A 27,638-nucleotide genomic window follows, 5' to 3' on the forward strand; every position below is an offset into this window, starting at 1 on the left:
AGCGCCCTGCGGAGCTGGGCTCGGCCGCGCCTCCGAGCCGCTTTAAGCCTCCCCCGGCCTCTCCCTCCCCTTCCCCGCAGCCCCCGGCGCAGCCCCGGGGCTTGAGCCCGATGCCGGGGTGCTGGGGACCCCCGCCGGGGCACTGGGTCCCAAGGGGGTCCCCGAGGGTGAAGGCAGGGCTGGAATCCTTTACAGACCCCCCCCCCGCTGCCTCCCCTTTGCCACCCGGTCCGTCCGTAGCTGCAGCGGGTGTGGTGGACGTCTTGGGGTGCACGGAGATGATAGGGGTGCAGGTGGAAGCCACGGGGGGATTTATGCTGCAAAGATGCAGTATGCAATATAGCACCCTTTTAGCAAGTCGTGGGGAGCGGTGAGAGTTTGCCCAGAAACCTCGCTGGATCTGACAGCTCTGTCCACACACGCGGTGTGGAGGTTTACAAGATGGACCCAGAGCTCTTCAGTGGACCCAGAACTCTTCAGTGATGGGAAACATTTACAAAAGTGGCCATGGAGACAGGGACCCGAGGTGTCACAACCAAGTGCTGACAGAAACAGCATGCGTAAAGGGCTGAATATTCTGACACAGGACCAAACATCACCATGGTCCAAAAAGCACTTTGGGGATTTAAGCTGCTAAAGAGCCGGGAGGCATCGAGAGTGTGACTAACAGCATTAGGCAACCGCTGAGCTGGGGAGGAAGAGATTGGCTGCCAGCAACGACACGACTTAGCGGATCCAGAATATTTAATCTTTCGGTTCCAGAATGTTTTCCATGGAGCATGTTGTTCTTGTTTCACGTCAAGGGCAAACGGGTTGTGGAGAGCAAGTGGCTTGGTGAAGGTCAGGGAGTGAATACTGAAAGTGAGAGTGAATGCAGGAACAGAATTCCTGACAGCCAGGGTGCATCTAACAGTAAAATAAATGTGAGTTTGGGAGGGAAAATGTGAAGTTTCAAGGCTGTATTCTTACTTCACAGGAACCAGCACCGTCCCTGGGGGTGTTCAAGGAGAGGTTGGACGTGGTGCTTAGGGACATGACTTAGTGGGTGTCATTGGTGGTAGGGGGATGGTTGGACCAGATGATCTTGGAGATCTTTTAAAAACCTTGATTCTGTGATAATTCTGTGATAATTGTGATAATTCTGTGGTGATTCTGTGGTGATTCTGTGGTGATTCTGTGGTGATTCTGTGATTCAGTGCAAGGAACGGGACTTCATGCTTTATTTCTCTGACAGTGCAGTGACAGAACGCAGACACCTTTCACGACAGGCAAAAGGTTTCCACGTACAGGCCCAGGGGAGGGCCCTGAAGCAGCCCCAGGCCCCACGCGTGACGCCATCGTGACGCCACCGTGACGTCACCCCGCGGCCCTGCTGAGTCACGGCTTCTCGCGCTAAGATGGCCTCTCGCTCCCGGGGGGCGGCGCTTCCGGCCTGCCGCCGGTTACCCCGGCAACCGCGGCGGGCGGGGGGGAGCGGTTCCCCCGCTCCCCAGGCGGCGGAAATGACGCGCGGCACCGGCGGGCGGGGCGGGGGGCCCGCGGCGGCACCCGATTGGCTGGGAGAGGCGTCACCTCCGCTCCATCTTCCTCCTCCCCCCCTCCGTCCTCCCCCCCCCCTCACCGGCGGCCCCGCCCCGCCCGCAGCGCGCGCGGCCGCGCCGCCAGCCGCCAAGATGGCGTCGGCGCTGGAGCAGTTCGTCAACAGCGTGCGGCAGCTCTCGGCCCAAGGTGACCGCGGCCACCGGGCCCCCACGGGCCCCACCGGGTCCCACCGGCCTCGGGGAGGGGACGCGACGCGAGGGGGCGGTGGCGGCCGGCGGAGCCTCATCCCCCCCCCCCCTCCCCGGGCCCTGCTCCGCCGGTTGGGGGCGGGCCCGGGCCTGGCCCTGTCACGGTTGTGCCTCGGTCGCCCGCTGGGGAGGCGCCGGGAGGGCTCTGAGGGGCTGCTGGGAGGGGACGGGGGGTTGGGGGGTTAGGGAGGGGTGAGCTGTGCTCCCCCCCCCCACCCCCCCCCGGGGCTTCCCGGTGATTGTGGGGAGTGGGGGGCTCGGAGAGGCCGTACCGGGGAGCATGGGGCCGGGGGGGGGGGGGGGCGCCTCTGAGGGCTTTGGGGGTGCTGGATCCTGGAGGGAAAGGGGGCACGGGCAGGGCAGTCCCGCCTCCTCCCGTTTCTGAGGCTCCGAAGGTCTGCGTCGCTGAGGATTAGTGTGGGAGAGGGGGAGAGCAGGGCTGAGAGAGCCTCAGAGTGCCCAGAACCAAGTACCCACAGAACATTGCAATAGCCCCGCTTAGACCTTCTCAGATTCGTTGCCAGACTTTGCCTGCGCTTGGGCACGGTGTTCCCTACTCCTTGTGCTGATGCTCCCTGAAACGTGTTCTCCGCATTGGGTCTTCATCCCCTGGGAGTGATCAAAAACTGACGCTTCCCTCTGTGGCCTCAGGCTTTCTCTCTGGCAGTTACTTTTGGGTGGAGCTCAAATTCTCTCATGCTTTGGTTTGACTTATTAAATGTGGAGTGCTTTTACTGGGGATAGCAGGTGCAAGAGACAGTTTGTACCCGCAAGACGCAAGCGTGTAACAGACAGGAGGTGACAGCTCTTTGTATGCATTCAACGTAGCTGGGGGACCTTCTGTTGTAAGGTTTTGTAGGTGCAGAAGGTTGAAGGGGAAGCCGTTTGTTACGGAATTACTAGCCAGGTAGATGCTCTCTGTCAAAAAGTAAACCCAGGCACCGCAGGCTGCTGGAGCTCACGTGAGCCTCCAGGAGAAGCACGTGTACTCGTGGTGGTGCTGGTCCTTGGCTGTCAGCGTGCAGCTGCACAGGAGATGGCATAAAGGGACGTCTAGTCAGGCCTCCTGTGGGGCTGGTCGGTTGTGATTTTTTTTGGGGGGGGGGAAGGGGGAGAGGGGGTGCGAGCTGATGGCAGCAGGATTCCTCTGTTAAGGAGGGCATCAGAAGTAAGGTTTTGCAGCGCTTCGGTAGCGTTACCAAATCGCGGAGTTTTATAAGCCCTGTTTCTTTCCATGCTGACACCTGGAGTTTTTTGTATGTAGAGGGCTGTTTCTGGGGTGGGCTTATGGGGTTCCCGGGCTCTGGGCCTACATTAGACCTTTTGATCCCTCTGTTACTTCAAAATTAACATTTTATTGCGAAGGCTTCCCAGGTTTCATTTTTTCAAAAGCAAAGGCTAGGGATTTGAGAATAGTGTTAATCTTTACGAATGGGGGCACTATTTCTGTTTATGAAGACTTCAGTAAGGGCAAAAGAACTTCTGCTTTTTCCCTCCAATCTGCAAGGGTTGAGCACTGAGACAGTACCGTGCCTCAGAAAGACCTAGTTCTAATTCTGGGAGTTCCGAAGGAGAAAAAAAAAAAAGAAAAAAAAGATTCTGAAAGCAGTTCATCAGAATGCCAGAGGGAGGTCCCCGCTTTGCAGTGCCAGGAGCCAGAAAATTCGCTGTCACCTTAGGAAAAACTTACTGTGCGTAGGTACCTCGCTTGTGGAAAACTTGTGCTTGTCATACTGCGGAAAGGTAAATTCTCTGGGTGATGCTGCCTTTTCCTCAGGTTACGAAGGGAAGCAAGGTGTGATGAAGCAGGGGAATGCATGAGTGTTTCCCTAACTGGAGTCTGACAGGGATGTTTTGTATTTCAGGGCAAATGACCCAGCTTTGTGAGCTGATCAATAAAAGTGGAGAACTGCTAGCAAAAAACCTCTCCCACCTGGATACAGTGCTTGGTGCCCTGGATGTGCAGGAACACTCGCTAGGAGTTCTTGCTGTCTTGTAAGTGTTGCTTCCTTTTTATTAACTATTCTGGTACCAAACTCTGACAACGCGTTGAGTTGCCAGCCAAACGTTTTTCCTCTAGACATAAATACTTCCAATCTGCGTTTCTTAGCACGGAGCTGAGTTTCCTTTGGTCATGTACATTTTATTAGAAGAAATGTCACAGCAGTTTGTGTTTTTGATAGGAAAAAAAAATGGAGCCTGTAAAATGCCATCGCTGCCAAAAGGTGACATGGAAGGTTTGTTTTCCTTAAGGCTGTATCTATTTCTCTTGCTTATGGCTGTGTAAGGATTTCTCCCTACCTGTTCAACAAAAAGATACAAACCTGGCTTCTAAAATTTGGTTGCCGGGACATTTGTAAGCCAAGCTGTGAGCATTAAGCGACGTGGTTTTTTGGTTTTCTTCCCTAGTGACACGGGGGTTCTTATCATCGTTCTTGGTATTTGTCTGCAGGCAGCACTGAGGGTCTTGCTGCTGTCTGTAGTTTAAGATACTACTTGGATTGCCTTGCTGATACTGAGGGGGTTTGGTTTTGTTTTGGTGGTGTTTTGTTTTGTTTTTCTGAGGTTTGGCCATGAAGTTCAAACTGTCATTCCCAGTTGTACCTAAATACAAGTGAAGTGTCTGCAGGTATATTTTAAAATGCTCTTTTAAAGGGCAGATCAGAAATCGCGTACTCGTTCTGTTACCCCTTTGAAGCAAAATGACTGTTTTGCGTAGAGATACTAAACTTAATATTAACTTCGTTAGCATTTCATAAAAATGTGTTCTTGAGTTCACAAAAATCAGGGCATCCGAGGTGAAGAAAGGAACGTAACTGTAAGAAAGAAGATGTACAATGTATTATTTGAAGAGATGATCAGTGAAGCATATAGGAAAGTGTTCCTGGTTGAAACTGGCATGGGAAACTCGCAAAGTAAGACTTTGTGAAGAGACAGGAAAGGACGGTCGTAACCCTGGTGGGGAATGGCAGTTCATGATCTAGGTAGGCTTGAACTGCCTGTTATAGTGCAGAGCAACTCAAGTGAGGGCAGGGTTGGACGCCTTCCAACAGCATTAAATAGGTTTGTTTGTTTTTTGGTGACATTTCTAGGGTGCATAGCTAGAGTTCTCATTGCATGCAGATGAGCGTAATCCTAACTCGTCTTACAGGAGGAGCAGTGTGCGAGTCTGCAGCCCGCAGGGTGCTAAGGAACCAGCAGAGATGGAGAGAAACTGAAAGGGAAGAGAAGGAGCTCTTATCAGGAGATAGAAGTCTAATAATGTAATGATTAAGAAAGCTGCAGCACATTCAAGCAGGAGGTGGCTGCAGGATAGGTGAAGTGTCCGGAGAAGTTGTGTGGTTTAGTATTCAAATTGATTGTTAGCTACTGTTCCTATTATGATTGTAGTCACTGTACCAGGTGAAATGCTCTTTGTTTGCCATGGTTTGTTCAAAATTGTAATTCACACTAGATTCCTAACAGGAGTATGCACTGAAAGGGTACATTTGAGAATTGTGCAGCTCCGGGGGAAATCGTATGCCATCTGTCATAAACACTTTGGGTTTGCTTGCAAGCAGCTACGTGCATCTGCAGAGACAGCGCTGAACATTTGGAGACTAATAAACAAAAAGCTTTAAATGTTAAACTTTTCTTTTGTCTTGTTTTAGGTTTGTGAAGTTTTCTATGCCCAGCATCCCTGACTTCGAAACGTTATTCTCACAGGTGCAGCTTTTTATCAGCACTTGCAATGGGGAACACATTAGATATGCAACAGACACTTGTAAGTTAAAGAGTTTTCTATAAAACCTCAAAGCTTATATATTTTGGTATAGTTTGGCTTTACTAATTTTCTTGTTTCACTGACTTTTTTTTTCCTGTTTGTTTGGTTTTTGCTGTGTTTAGTTGCTGGCCTGTGCCACCAGTTAACAAATGCCCTTGTGGAGAGAAAACAGGTGAGCAAGCATCATCTAGTACAACTAAGTTACCCACATAACCAAGTTCTTAAAAGGGGCATCACTCACTTTAATGCTAAATATTTTTGTGCAGCTCCTGATGTGTTAAGTCTACTGAGAGGTAATGAACCTAAAGTGAGATTTTAAGATTTCTTTAAGGAAAACTTATGTTAAAAGTTTGGGGAGAGTTGCCTAGAAACATGCTCTCACACACAAGCCAGGAAATCACTAGTACCAAGGGTGTTCTTCAGACAATGTATGCGTGAGTAGGAGAGAGCTGCAAAAATTATTAGCACTGGTGAGTCAGTGATACTAGCTTCAGTGTTATTCTCACCACTGTTCTATAACATTCTTACCAAAATGCCTTAAAATGTTAGGGACACTTGTTTTAAGGCCAAGATACTGACTTTTTGAGGGCATTTTGAGTGAAATCTAGCTTGAAATGAAAGTGGAGATCAAATGTGGTCTAAGTGAAATAAAGTGAGAGCCCTGCCTTTCTTTATTCAGTGGGAATTTAGGCAGTGCTGTGGGGTCAAGAAAAGGCTTTGTTATCAATGCAAATGAATATATTCCCAACGAGATTGTCTTTGTGGAGCAGAATTGATGACGTTACTTAGTTTATCAGAAGTTGTGTGGCCAAGACTAATTTTATTTTCTGAGAGACTGCAGTATCCTACAAAAAGGGAACCTCAAGTTAACTACTACTTAATGGAACCTGTCAATTAGTGTTATTTTTCATTTGTAAGTGTCAACATAAGATCCAATGTGCTGCCATCTATGAGAAATTATCTGAAAGAGATGTAATTTCTGACAGCCCCTGCGAGGAATTAGCATTCTCAGACAAGCCATAGACAAGATGCAGATGAACACAAACCAGCTGACCTCAATACATGCAGATCTCTGCCAGGTAAGGGGAACGTAAGGGCTTATTCTGAGAGTAAAAGCTTGTAGAATGCCTGTAACCCTTTGAGGAAATGCGTATGCACATATTGCAATGTAAAAATAGCTTTTAGTTGTGGGTTTGGGTGTTTGCGGGTTTTTTCATCTTTTCCAGTAGTCAATAATGTGATATACTGAAACAAAACACCTTTCTCCTTGTTTTAAATGTTCAGTGTGTGCCCCCAGCTCTTTGGTTTTGTTCATGACTTCTGAAAGTCTTTCTCTCTGGGCTGAAAGTCATGCACAGCTTCTTTTAGGCAGTGTGAGTGCAATGGCCAGATACTGTTTGCTCAAGTTTCACAAAAGGCATGTTTGTCTCGGTGTCTTTGGCCTGGATATGCACTTCTGTCTCGTTCTTGGCTCCTGGGATTTAGAGTTGGATGGGAATGTTCAGTGCAATCTTTAGTGCTGCCAGCACAGTAGTGGAAGGCCTGGAGTTGCAAGCAGCTTTGTCGGTCTAGTTTTTTTTAGGTTTCAAATAACTTATAACAGTTTGTGATCAGTGTTAATGTTTTTTCAAATGCCACCTTACAGTGAATAATCTGTATTATACCATTACTGACATGCACTGCTTCTTAGCTCTTGGAGGAGTGCGATTTATTGAAACTAAGTTCATTTAGTAGTTGTTAACTTCTTCCTGATGAGAATTTGCAATGGCTAATTTGTGAAAACTTGGTCTGTTTTCTTATAGCTCTGTTTGTTAGCAAAATGCTTTAAACCTGCCCTCCCGTATCTAGATGTGGACATGATGGATATTTGTAAAGAGAATGGGGCATATGATGCAAAGCACTTTTTATGTTACTACTACTATGGTGGGATGATATACACTGGGCTAAAGAACTTTGAAAGAGCACTCTACTTTTATGAACAGGTAACTTTAAATCGAAAGGGTAAGTCTGAATTGTGATGAATTAGAAGGCAAAAATGGCACGTGTAATAGCACCAGGTTGACATGTTACCTTTGAATTACCATGAAGGGTAGAAAAGAAAGCTGTGTACTAGTATAAAGTACGAGCATGCCCTGATTATTTTTGTTCTTAACCTTTAGGATACAGTTCTGTTACTAGATCTATCCTGCTGTTCATCATTCACATTGGCTCTGCTTTTGCATGTGTGTGCATCACAGCTGTACATAAAAAATGATCTGGGTTAGTTTTTATTTTATTAGCTGTTTCACGAAGGGTTTGGCCTAAGTGGTACCCTTTAGTGTACAAAGTAAAGTAGCAAACAAAGTGACTTTAGAAATGTTTTCTTTAAGAAGGTCGCTTACAGCCGAGTAACTCTTACACCATAAAACTATGCAACTCAAAGGTTGATGTTAAATTTATCTCACTATAAATATTTTTCAAATGCCTGCTTATTACTGCTGGCATAGAGACAGTTTAAAAGCTGATACTCAGAATTATGTATTTTTTAAGAAAAATAAGCTCAGTGGTTTTGCTTCCTAAGACTTTTGTTAATTTTATGATGGAAGCTGTACTTCAAGCCTATTACAGTATTTGCTGCTTTGCTTTCTCTGTGAAAGAAAATAACAAAATTGGGAAAACTCAGTGGAAAAAAAAAAAGTCAAATGTTCAGCATTTTGTTATTTTGCATCAGTTTCTTCTGTAGACAAGGGTGAGTTGTTGAGTAACAGCATTGGAGTAAACCAAAATCCCTTCTCCCTATTCTACAAGCCTCTTTCAGTGTGCTTAAATATGAGATGGAATGATGTAATATATTTATGAAATCCTTTTTCAAATTATAAAATAAAATACTAATTTACAGTATAAATCCAGCTTCCACAGGAACTGTATAATCATTTATTGTAACATGTAGCTACAGGTGATCTATAGTGCAAGTTTAGATGCATCCCAAGCAAAGAAGTTTCAGTTTGATTTTATGCATCGCAGCAAGGCAGGCATCACTGTAACTTGATATGTTTTAAGTAAGCTCTACACAAACTACTTTATTTAGGACATTTTTGATAATTACCTTTGACTGAAGTTAGATAAGCTTTAAAACTCAAAGGTGAATTTAATATATCATTCTATCCTTTCTGCATGCAGCTTTAAATTGAGCTATGGTTAATACAATAACTACTGCTGTCTACCAGTAAGTATATTAAACTTGATTTATTTCTTTTTCTCTTGCTTAGGCAATAACTACTCCAGCCATGGCAGTCAGTCATATTATGTTGGAATCATATAAAAAGTATATTCTAGTTTCTTTGATACTACTTGGCAAAGTTCAACAGCTACCAAAATATACTTCCCAAATAGTTGGTAGATTCATTAAGGTAAGTCTTGCAAAAACAGTCAAATAATAGAACAGCAGGTGAATTTGTAAACCATGTTGGCAAGAATTTTTCTGTTCTCATTTGATGGTAGTGTTTAATGTTGCAGATCATGCAAAATAATGCACAATGTGTTAGAGTACAATTTCTTGTTTTCTTTCTAGTCTACAATGGCTAAAGATTGTCTGGCAACTTTTACATCTCTTACACGCTGTAGGGTTGAACAGGACTCTGTTATCCATACTCTCAATTATCCAATACATATCTCAATTATCCGTACTCTCTTTGCTGATACTACACATCCCCTGACTGACCTTTTACTTTAGAACTCAAAGATGATTCAGGTTTTACTTGGCTTTCAATGTGCAGTGCCACTGTTGTAAAAAGGTTCAACCTGCAACTTCATACAGCTGAAATAAAAAACGTAAAATTTTTTATTCCGAAACACCAGCTTTATAGTAATGAATTAAACCTTCCAGAAAGGCTCAAGTTTGGAGTCACTAAGCATTCCGATAGGTGTAGGATAGAAGACAAAAATGCTGTCAAAACAGTTGTGGTCCTAGCTAAATAATGTGCTTTTAAAAGTTTGAATTTGTTGTTTTATGACCAAAATTGAAAATAAATAAATAAAAATCCTCAAATCTTCTAGCTTCAATATGCAAGGTCAAACAATTGCCATTTTAAAGTAATTTAGGTGAACCTGTCTTCACCCTCTGGTTCTGTATTGTCCGTGCTGGGATTCGTTGGGATCGAGGATGACAGTGTCTTAGATGTTAGAACAAATATAATGGGTCAGTGGTGAATAGTTGATACCCTACTAATCTTAAGTTCAGCGTACTTCATCTGATGGTCAACTAATGTTCTTTTTCATGCTCTGTTTAACTAGAGTTGACAAGTCATACACAGGTCCTTGAATGATGCATACTAGGTCTACGTTGCACTAAAACAGATTGAGTGTATGAGGATCTGTTATTGCCGTGAAGACTTGTATGGGCATCACCTGTATTTTGAGAGGCACTTGAGCTTACTTAAATTTACTTTTATATCTGTTTGACTTATGTTGAAGCAGTGAATACAATTTGTAAGGCCGGTTGAACACCATGTTCTTTAAGAAGAGTTCTCATTTTTCTAATTGCAGCCCCTTAGCAATGCTTATCATGAATTAGCGCAAGTTTATTCAACCAATAAACCCTCGGAGCTTCGAAGTCTGGTGAACAAACACAGTGAAACATTCACAAGGGATAACAATATGGGGCTGGTTAAGCAATGCTTGTCGTCTCTCTACAAAAAGAATATTCAGAGGCTAACCAAGGTAAGATACGCGGTTTTTTGTTTATTTTGCTGAGAAATTGAGCGATTTAGTTTTCCTTAAAGAGAGCATCTTATTCAAATGAGAGCAAAATGATAATATAATAATGTCACAATGAAATAACTAAAGCAGATTCATGTCTGTGAAGTAGCATCGAGGCTTTAAGATGCTTTATACAGAAAACCAGTTCTGTTGGCTGTTTATGCATTATTTAAAAGACGGTTCAATACATCTGTCTATCAGAGGGGTTTGGATACTGCTCTGGAAGGCTCTTTAATCTAAATTACAGGTATATATCTGCGTATCTGCTTCCTTCTTATACTGGTGCTTCCAAACCATATGGAAACCTCTGGCAATACCCTGATCTAAGTCGGTGGTTTTTCTACTGTAAATGAGGGGAGCTTAGTCTGTAAGAATTTAATATGTAGTTAAAAAAGAGTTGTAAGCACTACTGCCCATGACCTCCATCTTTTTCAAAAATAGGAAACCTGAACTTCACATCTTACTTCATTAGATAAGAATGAGTGAATGGGACAGCTTTTGGAAGTGTCTGAAGTAACAGGAAATCCAGAAACAGTGTAGTGATGTGCTCCTTCAGCTGAAGAGATCGGATTAATCCTTAAAGATGATCAGGGCAAAGTTATTTTTTGGCAAGGTGAAACGATGTTAGTTTCAGTAGAGAATTCAGAATTAATGCACTACACGCGTCTCTTGAAGGAAATTCAAGGCATGGGCAGTCACCTTATTTATGTTTAAAGGTGGAGGAAGAGGTTGGATATGGTCACAACTCGGGGGCGGGAGGGATTGCAGAAATGGAATAATGACTCCATCAGTTTGGTCTGCATACGTGTACAGTATAACAGATTATCTTTGCAGTAAGAACTGAGTTTCTTCCATCTAGTTTCAATGGTTTGGTACTTTCTAAATTTCCTTTCTAAATTTCAGACGTTTTTAACATTGTCATTACAAGACATGGCAAGTCGAGTGCAGTTGTCGGGGCCCCAAGAAGCAGAAAAATATGTCCTCCACATGGTAAGGCTTACTACTTGACAGAACTGTACTGATTTAAAAAATGATCCAATGAAAGCCTTGTGAAGTATCTGGTTTGGCAGTGCACGTTCTGAATGGCTGAAGAATTGTTCTTTATCAGGTTGAAGGAAATACTGTCTGTCTGTTGTGGTGTTTAGGCTGTTCTCAAGAAAGTCAGATGTTCTCTGCCCAAAATAAGGCGTGCATCATTTTGTATTCAGGAGGTTGTTAAGAAATAAAAAGCAGATAAGTTAAAGATGATTCCACAAGGAGTCAAGGTGTAGTTATCTGAAATTCTGTTCTTACTGATACCTGATATTAAACCCTCTCTTATTTCAGATAGAAGATGGTGAAATCTTTGCAAGTATTAATCAGAAAGATGGTATGGTCTGTTTCCACGATAATCCTGAAAAATATAACAATCCAGCTATGCTTCATAACATTGATCAGGAGGTAAATCTTTACGATATTAATACTTTTGGAATTTCTACTGAAGAACCGTAGTCTGTAATTACAAAGCTGCTGGGAGATGTCAGTGTAGGTAACTTACACGTAGAGATTGAGAGCTATAAATCATTACCATTTTACAGTACCAGTATTTAAAGGTTTTAGGTTGATAGCCAATTACTGTCAGTGACTTTCCTGTTACCTTCTGTACGCCTTAAGACATTTTAGTAGAAGGACTGCTTAATGTTGGTGGTGTGAAGTTCCTCGAACTGACTGGATTAGAAAGATGGTATTTAGGTTCAGACTTCAAGGATCACTTCTGCTGGCTGTTAATAACCTGCCTCTAGGTTGAGATGGTTGACCCTCATGGGGCCGTCAGCCCGTGACCTTAAATAAGATTGTTGGGAATACATGGTTCAAAATAAGGGATTAAAAAACGGTGTGACACTTCGCTGGGGAGATGAGGGCAGAGAAGATTTTCACACTGAACTTTTGTGATGGCAAATGTTACTGGTTCTGTGTAGCACAGCCATGAAATATCGTGGAGATCTTGTACAAGCTGGGCAAAGTAATCAGCTTAGTATGTTGCTGTTTGTTTTTTTTTTTTTAAGATGCTGAAATGTATAGAGCTTGATGAACGACTGAAAGCCATGGATCAAGAGATCACTGTGAACCCTCAGTTTGTGCAGAAGGTAATTGATCTAGCGTTTTGTAAGAGTTTGTAACAAATTGAGTGCAGTGAGTGTGTTGCACTGAATGTTGGTATTTATAGTGTTAACAGTTACACATCAATGTAATGTGCATAAACATCATGTTTAAAATAAAAGAAGTGCATGTTATTTCATATCCACTTAATTTCCATACCTGTTAACTTCAAAGAAATGTCTGTCTCAAAGGTAAATCTTCAGACCTGTTTCTAAAGAAATAACTCTTTCTCTTCCAGAGTATGGGCTCTCAAGAAGATGACTCAGGGACCAAACCATCCAGTTATTCCTGAAATTAATGTTGCTCACCACTCCGCTTTCAAGTAAAAGCTTAAGAGAATCACGCCTGAAATAGGGCATTGAGGAGTTCCATGAAGAGAGCAGAGAGAACTGAGCTTTGCTTTTCACCTGGACATTGAGAAAATAAAAGAACACCCTCTCAGTACTGTATAATTTCAGAAATATTCTCTGCAAAGAAAAAGGAAATCTCAAAAGAAACTTAAAAGTCTGTTGTGGATTTATTTATCTTCAGATTAACATCGTTAATGCATTAAATAATCTACCTTTTGTTTTAAAGGGTTTGAATGTTGCAGTGTTTCTGTAGCAGTTCTTTTTCCTCCTCTGCAGAAAAAAAAGTGTTATTCAGGGAAGAATACAAACTAGCATTGGTTCACTTACAAGATAATTACTGGTTCATTCTGTATTTGAAGTTGGCTCAAAGTGCAGATTTATCATATTGTATGGTGGGGGGGAGAAGGGGTGGAGTTTAAGTAAAAAAAAAAAATTCTCTACTGCATAATTTGCATATACCTGGTGTAGCTGGCTGCTGTCTCTTAAATGATGAAATAAGAACCATGTTCTTCCCAAAAGGATAAGCATATTAATGAGTCCTTGTTAGAAGGTTTTGCTGAAAAGCAGAAATCTCTATAGGGAATCTATACATGATAGCTGTTTATGAATTTAAGTTTCTGGTACAAAACACTTCCTAATAATGTTTGCTCTTGGATCAAATTTATTAGGCCTAAACAAGGATATCTGGAAGACCTGCGTGTTCTGGAGGATGCTGGATGTGAAGTTGTTCCCACTGAAAGAAATTTAAAGTTTTGCTCTAATACAATCAGCATGAAGGTATTCAACACGCTACTATACTATATTTCTGTGGTGGAAATCAGTTCTAACTGAAGGCCATGCTATAGATCATTTCTCTGTTTCCAAAGAAAATTCTTAATGATGGAGTTCTATACAGCTATCTTAAAAAAGCAGGATTTTCTTTGGGTGCTGGAATGGCATCTAGTTTTTATTTAATTCACTATTTCAAACAAAAACTTTTGGATCCTTCGAGTGCTCACTCCTTAAATCAATGGTCTCTTTATTTTTCTGTAGCTCTCATGTATCCGAAGATTCTAACTATTCAGTCACCTTTGAAACACTTCATGTCAGTGCAAATCTCCTACTATCGGGCATAAATACACCTGTCATCAAGGCAGAATGTGAGAAGCTCAGCATCCAGTGCTTCCTGCTTAAACACTTGAATAGGAGCTGCTTGCTACTGCTAACCTGCCAGCTTTTTTTGGGTGCTGAAGTGGGAGCTAAGCGTTTCTGGCTCTTGCTACGTGCAACTTGTATGTATTGAGGTCACCCATGGTTGAAAATAATCCATTTGTGCTTCCAGTGCAGATACAGAACTGCCAGGGTTTTTATTTAAAACCGGTCTCTTAATTCTAGCAGAGCCTCTGTGACAGCAGTATGCTTTCTAGTAGAAGAGAACTATCCCCAGATTGTTCTCTAGGTGGTGAATGAAGTTTTTAAAGTATAAAATAGCAATTTAGTAGTGAACACAGCATAGGTCCATAGTGTTAGTAGCTCACCATTGAGACCTTGTGCTTCCTATCATAGTGACTTCCATATTTGAAGGCAACTTTTACACCTAAAGCAAAATCTGTTTTTTGTTTTTTTCCTAACTTGCCTTACTAGCCTTGTAATTAAAGGTATTTATGGTTTTTAACTTTTATTTTTCCTAGTTAATCCTGCAGTGATTTCAATGCTGAACTTGCTTATGCAATTTTCTGCTCTGGTACTGTGGAAGTGTTAAATACGTGATGACTTGTGCTGTGGGCTCGAGCACAAAGCTAGGTTGTGGAAGTGTTTACAATTACGTGCAGTACTCCGGGTATTGCAAATGACTAACCCCAAACTGCCACGTACACAAAAATGTGGATGGCTTGCCTTTCATCGCCAGGGGCTCACTTGCCAGGGGGAGAAGGTATGCAGAATGCTTTCATGGAGTTTGAGAAGAAGCAGAAATGCTCACTTTGCAGTGCCTGAGCTTTGGTACTGCTGGTTCCTGTTAGTGAGTGTGGACGTTCTTCTGACAGCTGGTGAATGGCAAACTGATATACACACTTGGCAAATAATTGCTATATTTTCTTTTTTTTTTTCCTGAAGTAGATAAAATAAACCCATACTACACATCAAAAGGATGGCAGATATATTTATGTAATATTTTCAAATGATGTATTACACTAAATCTGATTTTTAAGAAGGCAAATGCTTTGAAAGAGAACTGCTGGGGTTCATTTTCTGATGTGGGTAGTTGTGCTGTTAAACTCTTCGTTGCTGTTGAAAATTGAAAGTCGGCTCCCACCTGTAGAATCAGTTGAGAGAAAGCATTCACCAAAAGTGTTTTGGGGAAGGGCTTTTAAGTAATGGTTTGATAAATGCATATGGTCTGGCATCTGCGTGTCTTGAGATACTGTTGAAATTAAGTCAGATTTTTAATGAAGTAGCTTCTTCACGTCTTGGAACTAATTGCATGGGCTGTGGTCAGCTGAGATGCTTTGAGAACTCTTGAGCTTTCTGGTTTTAATTTGTATTTATTGCAGGGAAGGACTTTAGATCAAATATAGGAACACTGTGTGCTCTTGAACTTAGACTCTCGGAGGGCCTTTGGCTAGTTCTCATCATGCATGGCCACAAGATGTGCTCACAAAAGACTGAGTGCATGCTTTGGTATCTAACTCATATTTTCAAGCATCTTAATTAGCAAAGAGAGAAAACGCAGCTCTGAAGGTAGCATTAGTCTTGCAACTGCACCTCATAGCCACAGGAGGGGGGTCTAGTTCAGTTATGCTTAGCAGGTAATAAAATATTTTCCAAAAAAAACCAAACAGGCTGGAAGCGGTATGTATACAATCACCCCTCTTACTTCTGTGCCACCGAGGAACCCTAGTTAGTGACCTTTGCTGACACACCTGCAGTAGTACCCATTGCGCCACGTGCTTTTGCATAACTCAAGTTGCCTCCTCCTATACCACTTCCCTTCTCTACTCGACAGTACAACTGCGACCCGTGTGTGTGTTGTCGTAGGTGATCTGTGTAACCTAGGAAATGTTCTCTGCATGGCCAAACTGGCTGAGGAGGTTAGTCCTGAGAAGTTGTTTAAATGTACTATTGGAAAATAAAGATAACAAACGAGTCATTCTTAGTTTGTCTTAAATGGTTGTCTTGAAAGAATGAGAGAGTAGGTCTTTTGTATTTGGCTTTTTCGTAGTGGTGTTTTGTGTTTTTTTTTGGTGGGAGGGGGGGAGTCTTTTGCTCTTTTTGCTTCTCAGGACGTGATTCTGGCTGACTGGCGGGAGGCTGCTAGTTGTCTGCTGCGGTGGCAGCACCCTGTGCTCAGGAATTGTTCAAGCTCTACTGGTATCTACTGGTAGCTTCTTAGAGCTCTCCTGAACTGTCTCAAATAGTAGTGTTTTCTTTTGTGCAGTCTGTCTTCATTGGAAAGTGCTGCTACTGGCCTTTTTCCAAGACAGACTCTGGAATTAGATGGGTTTTGGCTCAAACGTGCTGCAAATGAGGACTTTTTTGTATTCAGATCTGATCTTTGTGTTGCAAGCATCATCCATCTCACTGTCCATCTGAATATTGCTTTCTTCTGCAGAAGCCCAAGTCTTCAGTCTGTGTGTGGCTACTCAGAGCCAGAGGCATACTGTATTGTTCTAGTATTGCTGGTAACTGCCTTTTTGTGGGTTTCAATCGGGCTGCAGTAGTACGAGTTGTGCTCAGCTGAATGATTTGTGCCATTATCCTGGGGAAGACTTACTGCTTTTTTTTTTTTTTAAAAGACTCAGGTACTTGAGACTCTGTAGAAGTCAGCTCCAATGTAAAGGGAAGGGGGTTAAAAAAAATAATAACCCAGCAGTTGATTATTTTGAAGCTTGAAAGGATAATTCCAAGGGGATGTGGGGTTTTTGTGGCGTAGTTTCCACACAGCAATAACCCTGTGGTAAGATGTGAGACCCTGCAGCAATACGGGACGGGCTGAAAGGAGGGCAGGTCTGTAAGAGCCTAAACCAAGGTGTTTTTAACGCAGCTAAGGTGTTTGCTCCCTTGATTCACTGTCTCGCTCTGGGCTGTGTAACCCCTATTGCCTTCCCGTGACGGGGGCAGGGGACGAGCCGAGCCCTCATGGGACGAGCCGAGGGGCGGGGCCGGGCCGTCGCCTCAGAGCGCGGAAGGGGCGCACTGCGCCCGCGCGCGGCCCGCCCCGTGCCCCTCCCCTGCGGGTCGGCGGTCACGTGACCCTCCCTGTGGGCCGCACCACTTTGCGGGGGGGGAAGCAGCGCCCCCTCCGGCTGTGGGTTCGCAGGCGGCTCGGCCCGGCCCCGTTCTCCGAGGGATTCTCCGAGGCCGAGCATTGATCTATGTTCTGCACAGCGCGACAACAGCGCGGGGCTCAGCGACGAAAAAGGAGGAGACATCTTCCGGAGTTTCTAGTCTCCTCCCCCCCGTCCTCTGAGGTAATGGTTCCGCCCAGCCCTGTGCAGAGGGCGGCTGCGGGCGGAAGGCGTCGCCTGAACCATGACGGCGGGGCGGGGGGGGGGGAGGCGGCGGCGGCGCCTGCCAGCAGCGGGGCTGCGCCGTGAGGAGACCGCCTGGGCGCCGCCTCACCACCGCCTGCTCTTATCCTCTCCCCGGTCCTCGTTCCTCTCCTGCTGGGCGGCGGGCGGGCAGCCGGGGGGTTACCTACCCCCCTAACCCCCCCCCCCTCGGCGGTGGGTGGGGATGGTACAGGCCGGCGGGGCAGCGGCTGTCAGCTGCCCGCAGCCACGGGACGCGCCGGGGGGGCCGGGGCCGCGGTGAGCGGGGCCTGGGGGGGGTGGAGGAGGGGTCGGAACGGGGCAGGGCCCGCTGAGGGGAGGGAACGGGGCCGGGCTGCCGAGCCGTGAGGTGTGCGGGAGCGGGGGGCTGGAGCCGGGGGGGCCTCGACCCCGTCTCGGTGTGGGGAGGGCGGGTGGGCCTGGCCCCGGCCTTCCTCTGAGGTGCCCGGGCACAGGGGGGCCGCTTCGCTCTACCCCCATCGAGGCCCGAGGTATCAGAACTCCCCCACGTAGGCTTGGGCCGCTCGCTTTGGCTGAGCCGCCCCTGGAGGGGGATGCGCAGCTGGGTTTCACCCAGCCGAGGCGGGGGTTCAAGGCCTGTTCGTTACACCGATGTCCTGTGCTTTCTCCTTTATCCGCAGGAGGCCTGGACGGACGTGCTGAGCTCTCACTATGAATGCTATCGTTGCCCTCTGCCACTTCTGCGAGCTCCACGGGCCCCGCACCCTCTTTTGCACGGAGGTCCTGCATTCGCCGCTTCCCCAAGGGGCGAGCAGCGGGGACATCGCTGGGCAGAATGAGCAGGCGGAAGAGGAGGAGGGCGGCATTCAGATGAGCAGCAGGATCCGCTCGCACAGCCCAGCGGAAGGTGCCAGTGCTGACTCCAGCAGCCCAGGGCCAAAGAAGTCAGACATGTGTGAGGCAAGTGTGAATAGCTGCGCGTGGACATCAGTGGCCTTTTACTTTACTAAACCTATTACTTTTCTAAAAGCTCTTGGATTCTCTTATGCCAGTTGTGTTGCTATTTGTTTGTTGTTTTTTTTAGCAGGAAAAAAGTGAACTGCACTTACATTTGAATATGACTAACAGTCCCAAAAATGTCTAAGCCCTTACACAGTGCAGCTACCTGTGAGAGGACGTTAAAGGAGCTGTTGTTGAGGCTATCGACCTTAACAAGATTGTCTTTTGAGGTGTCTTTTGAGGTCTCTTTTAAGCCCTCTATGTGTTTTAGTTTTGTGAGGATGAGAAATGCTTCCCTCATCCTCCAAGAGTCACTGCTTCGTTAGATCAGGTTTTACCACTGATTAATAATAGTCTCTAGCAGCAGTGTTGAATGAGAAATAAAAATGTCAAAGCAATGAAAATGGTGGAGAAAATATATGTTCTCAGTTGTTCATGTGCTTGGCTTCCCTTTAAGTTATGGCTAATGGTTTTGTTAGGCCAGACGTTTTCACAGCTGCTGTTAGCTGAATTATACCACTTGTAGAGCCATCATAAAGTTCATGATCAAATTAAAGAGTGGAAAGTTAGCATAGGTAACGTATTCCACAGAGTGCTATTTGAGGAACTGGGTTCAAGTCCTGACCCTGACTCAAACTGCTTGCGTTCTGAATACTTGTGGTTTTATTTGCGTACGTAAATAATGGTTCCATACATTTTGAAGGGAAAATGCAGAGGTGGTCAAAAACCTTAGACGACTGCGTGTTCATTTACGTTGAATTTGCTTTTCTATCTTCAGGGTTGCCGCTCTCTTGCGGGAGGACATCCTGGGTTTGTCAGCCACGACAAGGAAACTTCAATCAAGTATGTCAGTCACCAGCACCCAAATCACCCCCAGCTCTTCAGCATTGTGCGCCAGGCCTGCGTCCGCAGTCTGAGCTGTGAGGTAACTGCCTCGGAGTACGGGAGCAAAGCCTGTTTAGGGCCCCATATATTGTTTCAAATCCGAAATACTACTTTTCTGATCTTAGCTGATCCGTATAGCCTGTGAGAAGGATGGAATGGGGGTGGGAAGAAAGACACAGAAGTCTGTTTGTTCTTGGGTTGGTGGGGATTTTAAGGCTGATCTTTGATAACATTGGGGGTGCCTTCCTCTCAACTTCTGAGATGAAAAAAATGTCTTCCTTGTTTTCACTCCTATGAATTTACAGTTTTTTCTTTCTAAGATAAACTGCTTGTGTAAAAATGTTGGAATCTGTTGCTTTTTATCAAGAAATGGGTGATCCTTGTAGACGATTAACGTTCAGCATCTCATAGAAGTGAAGAGCCTTATAGATTAACAGTGTTTGTATGCCAAGATCAGCAATTTCTTGTGAATTCTCAGTAGTATTGTCGTTGAATAGATCAGAGTTTGTAAAATAAAGTTAAATTTATGTAGTATTTGTAGGATGTCTTTAGAGGTCTATTTGACCACAGGGTTTGGATAGCAGCCTTGAAAAGGCATGTTTTATTCATCAGATATGTTTTAAAGAGCAAGAAGCTTTATTCAAACAGTTCATTACTGTTTTAGCTGCGTGATGTGCTGAGCTACTTTGGTGTATGTGCCCTTCCAATTCAGGTCTGCCCAGGACGTGAAGGCCCGATATTTTTTGGAGACGAACAGCATGGTTTCGTGTTCAGCCACACCTTCTTTATCAAAGACAGCCTGGCTCGAGGCTTCCAGCGCTGGTACAGCATCATCACTATCATGATGGACCGGATTTACCTCATCAACTCATGGCCTTTCTTGTTGGGAAAAATCAGAGGCATCATCGATGAGCTTCAGGGCAAAGCACTTAAGGTGGGTCAGCGCAGAGAGTCCATTTGGCTCAACATTAATCAAACGTTATGATAGTTGTTTTGTATTTCAGTGTAAAAGCTGATCTAGCTCACTCCAGCTGGAGTCGTTAAGGTTGACACAAGGGACAAGAGGACAGTGTGTATCTGGGTGGGCAGGAGGGAGGGAACAGGCTGCCTCTGGCTTTTTAAGCCAGGTGTGATGTTTTTCACAGACAGAGCTGCTAGACAATAGCTCTGTTAGCAGTGTAATCAAAGCTGTGAAGGACAGTGTTTTGGAAGCAGACACATTGCTTAATAATTTTTCTTAATCTAGAATAAGATGTCCCTTCCCTTTCTTTTCCTATAATTTACAGTGTGTGTTGGATGATTGTGTGTGATACACCGTTTTCACTGGTTGGTGTTCCTTGGTGCGTTTTATTTTTGATCTTTGTGTCAGTATTTTATCTTTTTCAGTCTCTTACGCTGCCCTTCTTCTGTGTTGTAGGTGTTTGAAGCAGAGCAGTATGGGTGCCCTCAGCGTGCGCAGCGGATGAACACAGCCTTCACTCCGTTCCTGCACCAGCGGAACGGCAACGCAGCCCGCTCCTTAACGTCGCTGACCAACGATGAAAACCTCTGGGCATGTTTGCATACTTCCTTTGCTTGGTAATGCCACTTGTGTTTCTAGCTTCTGGAGCTCCTTCATGAAGAGGATATTGTAATATTCTGAAAGGGTGGAAATGTGATTTGAGTGTTGGGGTAGTTTTTCGTGATGCAATAAGTTGGACTTAGCTCCTTCTAAATCAGAAACTACTTAGCAAAGCACAGAGGGACAGCAGTCTGATGATGCCTTTAGGGGAAAAAAAAAGTCTGTCTGCTGATGGAAACAATAATGTATAAAAATAAGTAAGGAAAAATGCAAGAAAAGGTGTTCCTGTCCCAAGTGTGGTGGACGTGGGATTCGCGCTTGGAGTACAGCAGCTGTTCACCTGGAGGTGCCTATGTGTTGTGATAGGCAGCGGGGAGAGATGCAGCCATTTGGCACAGCAACGCGTCCGTGGAAGTCCACGGCATGTTCGTCCAGTGCCTGCCTTGCTCATCAGACTTCCCTGGAAAGCTGCCACAGAGAGGGTTGCAACACTGGCATGTGACTTGGTTGGGGGATGAGTGTGTTGCACAAGGTAATTGCAACGTGGCAAAGTCACCGTTTGGTGACTTTGAATGGCAGTAGCTCTGAGACACACTGATAGCTGAGGCACAGAGGAAAGCGTAGATGTGTTGATAGGAAATGCGTATCGGTTAGTGGTTGGATGTTTTGTTGAGTTCATTACAACAGGTTTCTTTCTAGATTTTTGCACCTAGCAAGCTTAACGAATGCTGCTTCCGCTTGGTTTTTTTGATGTCCCCAGGCTTTTGAAAGCTTGTGGCAGCCGACTTACAGAGAAGCTTCTGGAGGGAGCACCAACAGAAGACACCCTCGTTCAGATGGAAAAACTTGCAGGTGAGATCAAAGTTTTCAGAGATAGAAGACCCTCTGAGAGTGCTTTGGCTGGTAAAACACCAAGTTCTTCTGTTATCATTGTAACCAGTGTAACCAGCTGTCTTGGACTGTAGTTTGCATAGGCACTTCCAAGGCAGTTTACATTCCTAGATAGCGATTTTTATAACAAATCTGCCCTTTTTTGCTAGACCTCAAAGAAGAGTCAGAAGGTTGGGATGGTTCTGAGGAAGAAGAGAAGCCTTCTTCCCAGCCGGATGTTGTAGAAGGGCAGGAGCTATCTAAATGCTCTCCTGAAACCTCTCTGATGCCAGATTGCAGCAGCTGGAATGTAGCTCACAGAAGGCTGTCTGTCTTCCGCTCTCTCAGGCACATGAGACAGGTAAGAGAGGAACACAGTTCTTCAAAGCCAGGTATTATTTGCTTATAACAAAGGTGCTTCGGGGAAAAAATTACAAACAAAACAAACGGTTCTGTGCAGATGTAGCTTGTCTCCAGTGCTTCCAGTTACCTGGCTGAAGGGGAAGGCACAGTGCATTAGACCCACCATCTCTTTCACAGTAGCTTGCTTTCCTGGACACTCCTGACAAATAGCTCCTATGTTTCTGACCTTGTGCTCCTTTATCTTTTTAGCTTCCTTTTGTTCTCCTTTCTTCTAATTTGGAATGCTTGAAGCTGTGAAACTACAGCACTGTATTGCAAGTGTGTGGCTTTGGAGGCTTGTCTAAAAATATAGTTTCATCTTTCACAACTGAATCACTGTTGTGAACATAATCCAGATCAGAGAAATGCCTCAAAGTTATCATCACCTAATAGAAGTCATTCAGTCCCGTTCCAAACAGGCCTGTGTCCATCTTGCCGAAACCCCTAACTCAGCCAACACGCAGGCTGATTCATGTAATCTTGCCAGAGAACTGAAGGATTTGGAAGAACCTAGGAATACAACTGTTCTCTTACTGTGCTTAATGCTGAATTGGATCGTTGGTTAGGCACCTTGGCGAGGTGATGCTTTGCTGCTGTTTGTTTTTGAAACCACAGGTGGGGGTGAAAATTACTTTGCATGACAGTGTGGCACCTTTAGCACCTGTCAAAGACATACTTGGTGCTGTGCTTTTGAACTACTGTCTGTGCATGCAACTTGCTAAATTATTGTGTTAATTTCTGCTGTTCAGTTCTAGACATTTCCTTATGTGACATTCATGTTTTTAACAGGGCAGACTGGACATTTCACCGATTTTCCTAATGAATGATACATGGTTTCATTTCAGGTTCTTGGGGCATCAGCATTCCGCATGCTGGCTTGGCACGTTCTGATGGGGAACCAGGTCATCTGGAAAGCTCGAGACATGGATCTTGTCCAGTCTGCTTTTGATGTGCTAAGGGTTAGAAACTTTTTCCTTTGTTTCCTGGCTGCTTGTTTTTCCATATATGTTCTAGTAGTCCAGCCTTCCTAATGACCTATCTCTAACATGTAATCTTGTGGAGAATGTGTTCTAAATTATGTGGCTGGGGGAGAATCCAACCTTTGGATGTCTTGGTTGTCCACAGATAGCAACTGCGTAGTCTTTTAAGCTGAGTAAGAAGCTTCCGATTCCCCAAATAAGCAGAATCTGCGTCAGCAGTTCTCCAAGTCCTGGCTGGTCCTGGAAGTCGTGGAGAAAAGTGTGCTTTACTGGTTTAGATCCAGTGTTTCTCTCAATGTTTCCTTCCTTCTCTAGACTATGCTGCCCGTTGGTTGTGTGCGGATCATCCCCTACAGTGACCAGTATGAAGAGGCATATCGATGTAACTTCTTAGGGCTTAGTCCACATGTCCAAATTCCATCCCACATATTATCATCTGGTAAGAACCTGTAGCAGAACCTTCTCTTTTCCCTAAAAAAAAAAAAACAAGGTGTTGTTTTTTTAATAAAGTATTAGCAGATGGTCTAAAAATGCTGCATGAACTAAAACCTGTAGCACTTCCTTTGTTTTCCCTATATCCTTGTGTGATCAGTAGTTGAAAGGTGTGACACCTATGAGCACTAATTGTACCGTAGCTGAAAGTCCTGCTTCCTACTGATTACAGCAAGGGATCATGCTGGACCAAGTGGTGTAAGCTTCCAGAGCTGCGTTTTCCAGGAGCAGAGTATGTAGTTGTGTTTTAGAATCAGAGCTATTACAGTTAATGTTCTTTTGGGCTTTTCTTGCTCCAGAGTTCGCAGTCCTTGTGGAAGTTCGCTCTGCTACCCGGTCCAGTCTCTACCCAACTCTGTTTGATGATGAACAGTCCCTCAACAAGTACGAGTTTGTTGTCACCAGCGGTAGCCCTGTCGCAGCAGATCGAGGTGAGTGCTTTGAAAGCAGAAGAAACTCGTATCCCTGAAATTAAAACGAGCATCCTGATGTTTAACTGCTTTTTTTGCCATTCACATACTGTCCCTTAAGGAAGTCTGAGTAGAGAGCCAGGTCACCGTGCAACTGGGGTTGAGAATTTACTGCTACTACTACCACAGGCTGTTCAGTTACAAAGGGTTTGCTTTACCAAATCAGTGTTCTGCTTGTTGATTTTCAGAAGTGAAAACTAATTCTGTGACATGGGTATAGTAGCAATTGTAGGGAAATTCTTCTGTAACCCATGATGAACACTTTGTATCCTGAAGTACCTGTCTGTGGTTTTCGGTTGTTTTTGTGGTTTGGTTTTTTTTTTTGAGCGAGTCTAGCTTAAACTGGTGAACACGTAAAGACCATGGCATTACTCATCATCTCCCATACTCTACTTGATAGGCCAGTATGATTGATACAGACATGGCAGACCTTTTCTTGCCTTCTTTGTTCAAGAACTTAAACACTTGCATCTAGATGTGATTCTAGTCGGGTCCATCAATCTTGTGTAAATGAGAAGTCTGAATTTAGATACATTGGCCTCTGTCTATGACAGCACAGATAGCTAACCCTTTCTGCATTGTCTGCTGAATGTACAGGTGCAATGCAAAACAAAGGTTCACTCCCTCTAGGTTTCTTTCTGTGCTCCAGCAGCTGTGTATCCTAGCAAGTATTCAGGCCTAGGTCATAGGATAAATGGACTTGTCCTTGCTATTACCAGTAAAGGTCTCAGTGGGTAACCTGTAGATGGCAAGTCCTGTTTCTTACGCTGTTTCCCTCCTTTCTGATCTTGTAGTTGGCCCTACAATCTTGAACAAGATTGAAGCTGCTCTGACCAACCAGAACCTTTCTGTAGATGTTGTGGATCAGTGCCTTGTTTGCCTGAAGGAGGAGTGGATGAAGTAAGTACAACTCTGTTGCTTTCAGAGAAACAGTTTTGGCGTTAATCCTGGAATGGTTACACCAGAGTACAGACAAACTTGTAGTCAGGTAACCTTTACCTTAGCCTTGAGAGCAGTCAGCTTTACTGTTGGGAGCTGACAATATTGGAGTTATTCTGCTCTGATCCTCTCTTTCTGGCTTTCAGCAGTTCTTCACCTTTATGCTTCAATTCATGCATCTGGAGATTACCTACGTGCCAATACTTGTCTGCCTTATATACGTTATGAGGATTAAGTATGCAAATATATATAAGCCTGTCAATGTGCTCTATATTCCAGTGCAGATAACACACCAAACAGATACCATGGTTGCACCCTCAGGCACCACATTTCGGAGATGCAAGCAGTTATAAAGGAAGACCAAACAGTCATGTGAAATAATTCACGAAACGTTCAGGTTTTGTAAATTTATCTGAAGGCCAGATGGGCACTACACCTTCCTCGCAGGGAGATTCCCAGTTGTCACAGTTAATCATTTCACTTTTCACTTGAATGAAAAAACAAACCGGAATTAGGCACATTACTACTGAAACGAGTAATCTCCTTAACCAATCTCCCCTTTTCCTGTACTCCTCTTCTCCCCAGTTTCTTCATTTAAAGCTTGAGAATAGTTTCCTTGGAATATTGTTTGAGGTTTTTATTAACATGTAGTTGCAGTTGATACTGAGAGAAGCTACAGTTACTGGCTGTTCTCTGCTCGATGCATGCAAGTCTATTGTAGTAGTGACAGGAGTTGTTTTTTTTCCTGCAGTAAAGTGAAGGTCCTCTTCAAATTCACTAAAGTGGACAGCAGACCCAAGGAAGACACACAAAAACTGTTGAGCATTCTGGGAGCTGCAGAGGAGGACAATGTCAAGCTTCTCAAGTTCTGGATGACTGGCCTGAGCAAGACGTACAAGTCTCACCTGATGTCAACAGTTCGCAGCCCAACGTCCTCGGAGTCCCGGAACTAAAGGGTGCCCAACCTCACTTGCTGCCTTCAGATAACTGCAGGGAACCCCAAGTTACCTCTGCTGAGCCTGCAGCATGTGTGTTAGGTGGATAGTGAAATTTCATCACTATTCTTGTGGTCCTAAAACTAACTTGAAGAGTGACTTGAGTCTTTTCTAATTGCTGTGAGTGAGACTGGACTAATAAGTGCTAATAAATATTGCTGCTGTCTGTCCTGAAACTCAACTCTAAATCTAGACCTGCACACTCAAGACTAAAATACAGCAACATTCAAAGAATCAGCGGGAATTATTTGAAATCCTGTGCTGTCATCCTAAAGTATTATGGTGCTTAATCAATTTTAGATTTCATTGGCAAGACTCAGATACCTGTGACAGCATCCAGAACTCCTGGGAACGGATGTAGCTAATCTCTCCGAATCTCACATAAGTCTCCTAAATGTCTGAGAGAAAAGAACCAAAAATAAGCGACATGTCACAGGGTATGGATCACATGTAAATTATTTAAAACCACTTCACGTTCAGATTTATGAAGAGACTATTTTCTGCTGTAGCGTTAAGTCAGGAGTATCCTGTTGGAGTCGTGTCACTCCGCTTTAATTTATTTATATCTTAACTTGAGACATTTTCAGCATTTGCTTTGGAAATTCTTGTCTGGGAGGGAGAACTGTAATACAAGAAGTCTCAAAATGCAGTCTGCTTGCCTCTAAAGGGTGAAATACTTGCCTTGTTTTGCCTGTGTTGCAAAACTTTCAAGTAATGAAGATAACCTCTCCAGGGTAAGGTCTCTGGTGTTCTGTCCTCAGATACAGTTTTCTAGCTTCCTAATTAAGCAGAAAAGATCCAACCTGTAGGTGCTCCAGTCTTATATAATTCTATAGTAGCCATTTTGAATGCTTAACAGTTCAAGACAACATTGGTGCGTTTTTTAATTAACTAAATGGACATTCCTTAACTGTATTGTAAGGAATTACTGTTTCTGTTGTGAAGTCATGTTTTTTTTTTTTCCTCGATCATTGTTGGGAAAACTTGACATTACTATAAATGTTTTTAACAAGCTAGAAGCAGCTTTTACCCAGGTGACCTACTACACTCATTCAAACAAGAATCAAGCTCAGAGGGGGGTGTTCGAACTTCTCACGAGTTCTGTTCTTCTGTATAAAATATGCAGGTTGCTTTTGTCTGTAACATCTGTAAAATGGAGACAAGCATTAAATCTCATTAAGAGCTATTTTTGTAAAATGGACAAAGCTTAATTTTGTCTTGATTTGTGTGTGTGTGTTGGGGTGGGAGAAGCAGCATCCACAAGATGAACGATTCATCCACAAGATCGTTCCTGCATCTCTTAGCCTGGATCTAATGTACAGCACTTTAACAGGCCTTTTCCTCTTAACTTTGTAGGTATTAGGTTTTTTTTTATATATATTTTGAGCAAGACATACTGATACATTGATTGAAAATGTTTGACTGGACATAACCACAGGATGCTCAAACAGCAAACCTACTTGGAAGAAAGGTGTTATTTAATTTCAGGGTTCACAACAAAGCTTACGTTTCCTAATCCTCAATAAGGAAACGAGGGAAAAGAGGTGCTCCAGCTCTACCCACAGGGAAGGAAGCTCTGAAAAATGTATACATCTTGCTTCCTATGTGCTGGAGCTAGTCCTTGAGGGAAAAATAAAGATTTAAAAAATCACAAATAATGAAATAAAACTGACAGAAGTAATTAGAAAAGATCAGAATTTCAAGTGCTAGGTTAGTGCTTGCTCTTGGGGCTACCTTATATGTGGTCCAGTATTTTTTATTTTTCTATGTTAAAGC

General features: G+C 44.1%; 2 protein-coding genes across 5 annotated transcripts; both read left to right on the forward strand.

The window, feature by feature from the left end:
- Positions 1-1,531: 1,531 nt before the first annotated feature.
- COPS3 (COP9 signalosome subunit 3) lies at positions 1,532-15,906 on the forward strand. Its single transcript, XM_035563260.2, has 12 exons — positions 1,532-1,728; positions 3,656-3,785; positions 5,441-5,553; positions 5,676-5,725; positions 6,540-6,632; positions 7,356-7,535; positions 8,802-8,942; positions 10,078-10,251; positions 11,194-11,280; positions 11,617-11,730; positions 12,336-12,416; positions 12,668-15,906. Exons 1-12 carry the CDS (start codon positions 1,674-1,676, stop codon positions 12,719-12,721), a joined length of 1,272 nt encoding a protein of 423 aa, XP_035419153.1. The 5' UTR covers positions 1,532-1,673; the 3' UTR covers positions 12,722-15,906.
- Positions 15,907-16,991: 1,085 nt separating this feature from the next.
- Positions 16,992-27,059, forward strand: FLCN (folliculin). Of its 4 annotated transcripts, none has more exons than XM_035563259.2 (12): positions 16,992-17,227; positions 17,950-18,229; positions 19,047-19,193; positions 19,866-20,087; positions 20,571-20,731; positions 21,475-21,566; positions 21,755-21,945; positions 22,832-22,945; positions 23,282-23,405; positions 23,758-23,889; positions 24,723-24,828; positions 25,619-27,059. In XM_035563259.2, exons 2-12 carry the CDS (start codon positions 17,981-17,983, stop codon positions 25,818-25,820), a joined length of 1,740 nt encoding a protein of 579 aa, XP_035419152.1. In that variant the 5' UTR covers positions 16,992-17,227; positions 17,950-17,980; the 3' UTR covers positions 25,821-27,059. The 4 variants fall into 4 exon arrangements, with proteins under 4 accessions (XP_035419152.1, XP_035419150.1, XP_035419151.1 ...); XM_035563257.2 differs by lacking the exon at positions 16,992-17,227 and adding an exon at positions 17,324-17,566; XM_035563258.2 differs by lacking the exon at positions 16,992-17,227 and adding an exon at positions 17,571-17,657.
- The last annotated feature ends 579 nt before the right edge of the window (positions 27,060-27,638 follow it).

The sequence above is a fragment of the Cygnus atratus genome, chromosome 15 (genome assembly GCF_013377495.2).
Source record: "Cygnus atratus isolate AKBS03 ecotype Queensland, Australia chromosome 15, CAtr_DNAZoo_HiC_assembly, whole genome shotgun sequence".
Classification (NCBI taxonomy): domain Eukaryota; kingdom Metazoa; phylum Chordata; class Aves; order Anseriformes; family Anatidae; genus Cygnus; species Cygnus atratus.

Coding starts and splice junctions, on each gene's coding strand:
- COPS3 (XM_035563260.2), top strand. CDS start 1,674: ATGGCGTCGGCGCTGGAGCAGTTCGTCAACAGCGTGCGGCAGCTCTCG. Junction 1,729..3,655: donor GCGGCAGCTCTCGGCCCAAG/GTGACCGCGGCC, acceptor TTTGTATTTCAG/GGCAAATGACCCAGCTTTGT. Junction 5,726..6,539: donor CCCTTGTGGAGAGAAAACAG/GTGAGCAAGCAT, acceptor AATTTCTGACAG/CCCCTGCGAGGAATTAGCAT.
- FLCN (XM_035563259.2), top strand. CDS start 17,981: ATGAATGCTATCGTTGCCCTCTGCCACTTCTGCGAGCTCCACGGGCCC. Junction 19,194..19,865: donor TCCGCAGTCTGAGCTGTGAG/GTAACTGCCTCG, acceptor CTTCCAATTCAG/GTCTGCCCAGGACGTGAAGG. Junction 23,406..23,757: donor ATCCCACATATTATCATCTG/GTAAGAACCTGT, acceptor TTCTTGCTCCAG/AGTTCGCAGTCCTTGTGGAA.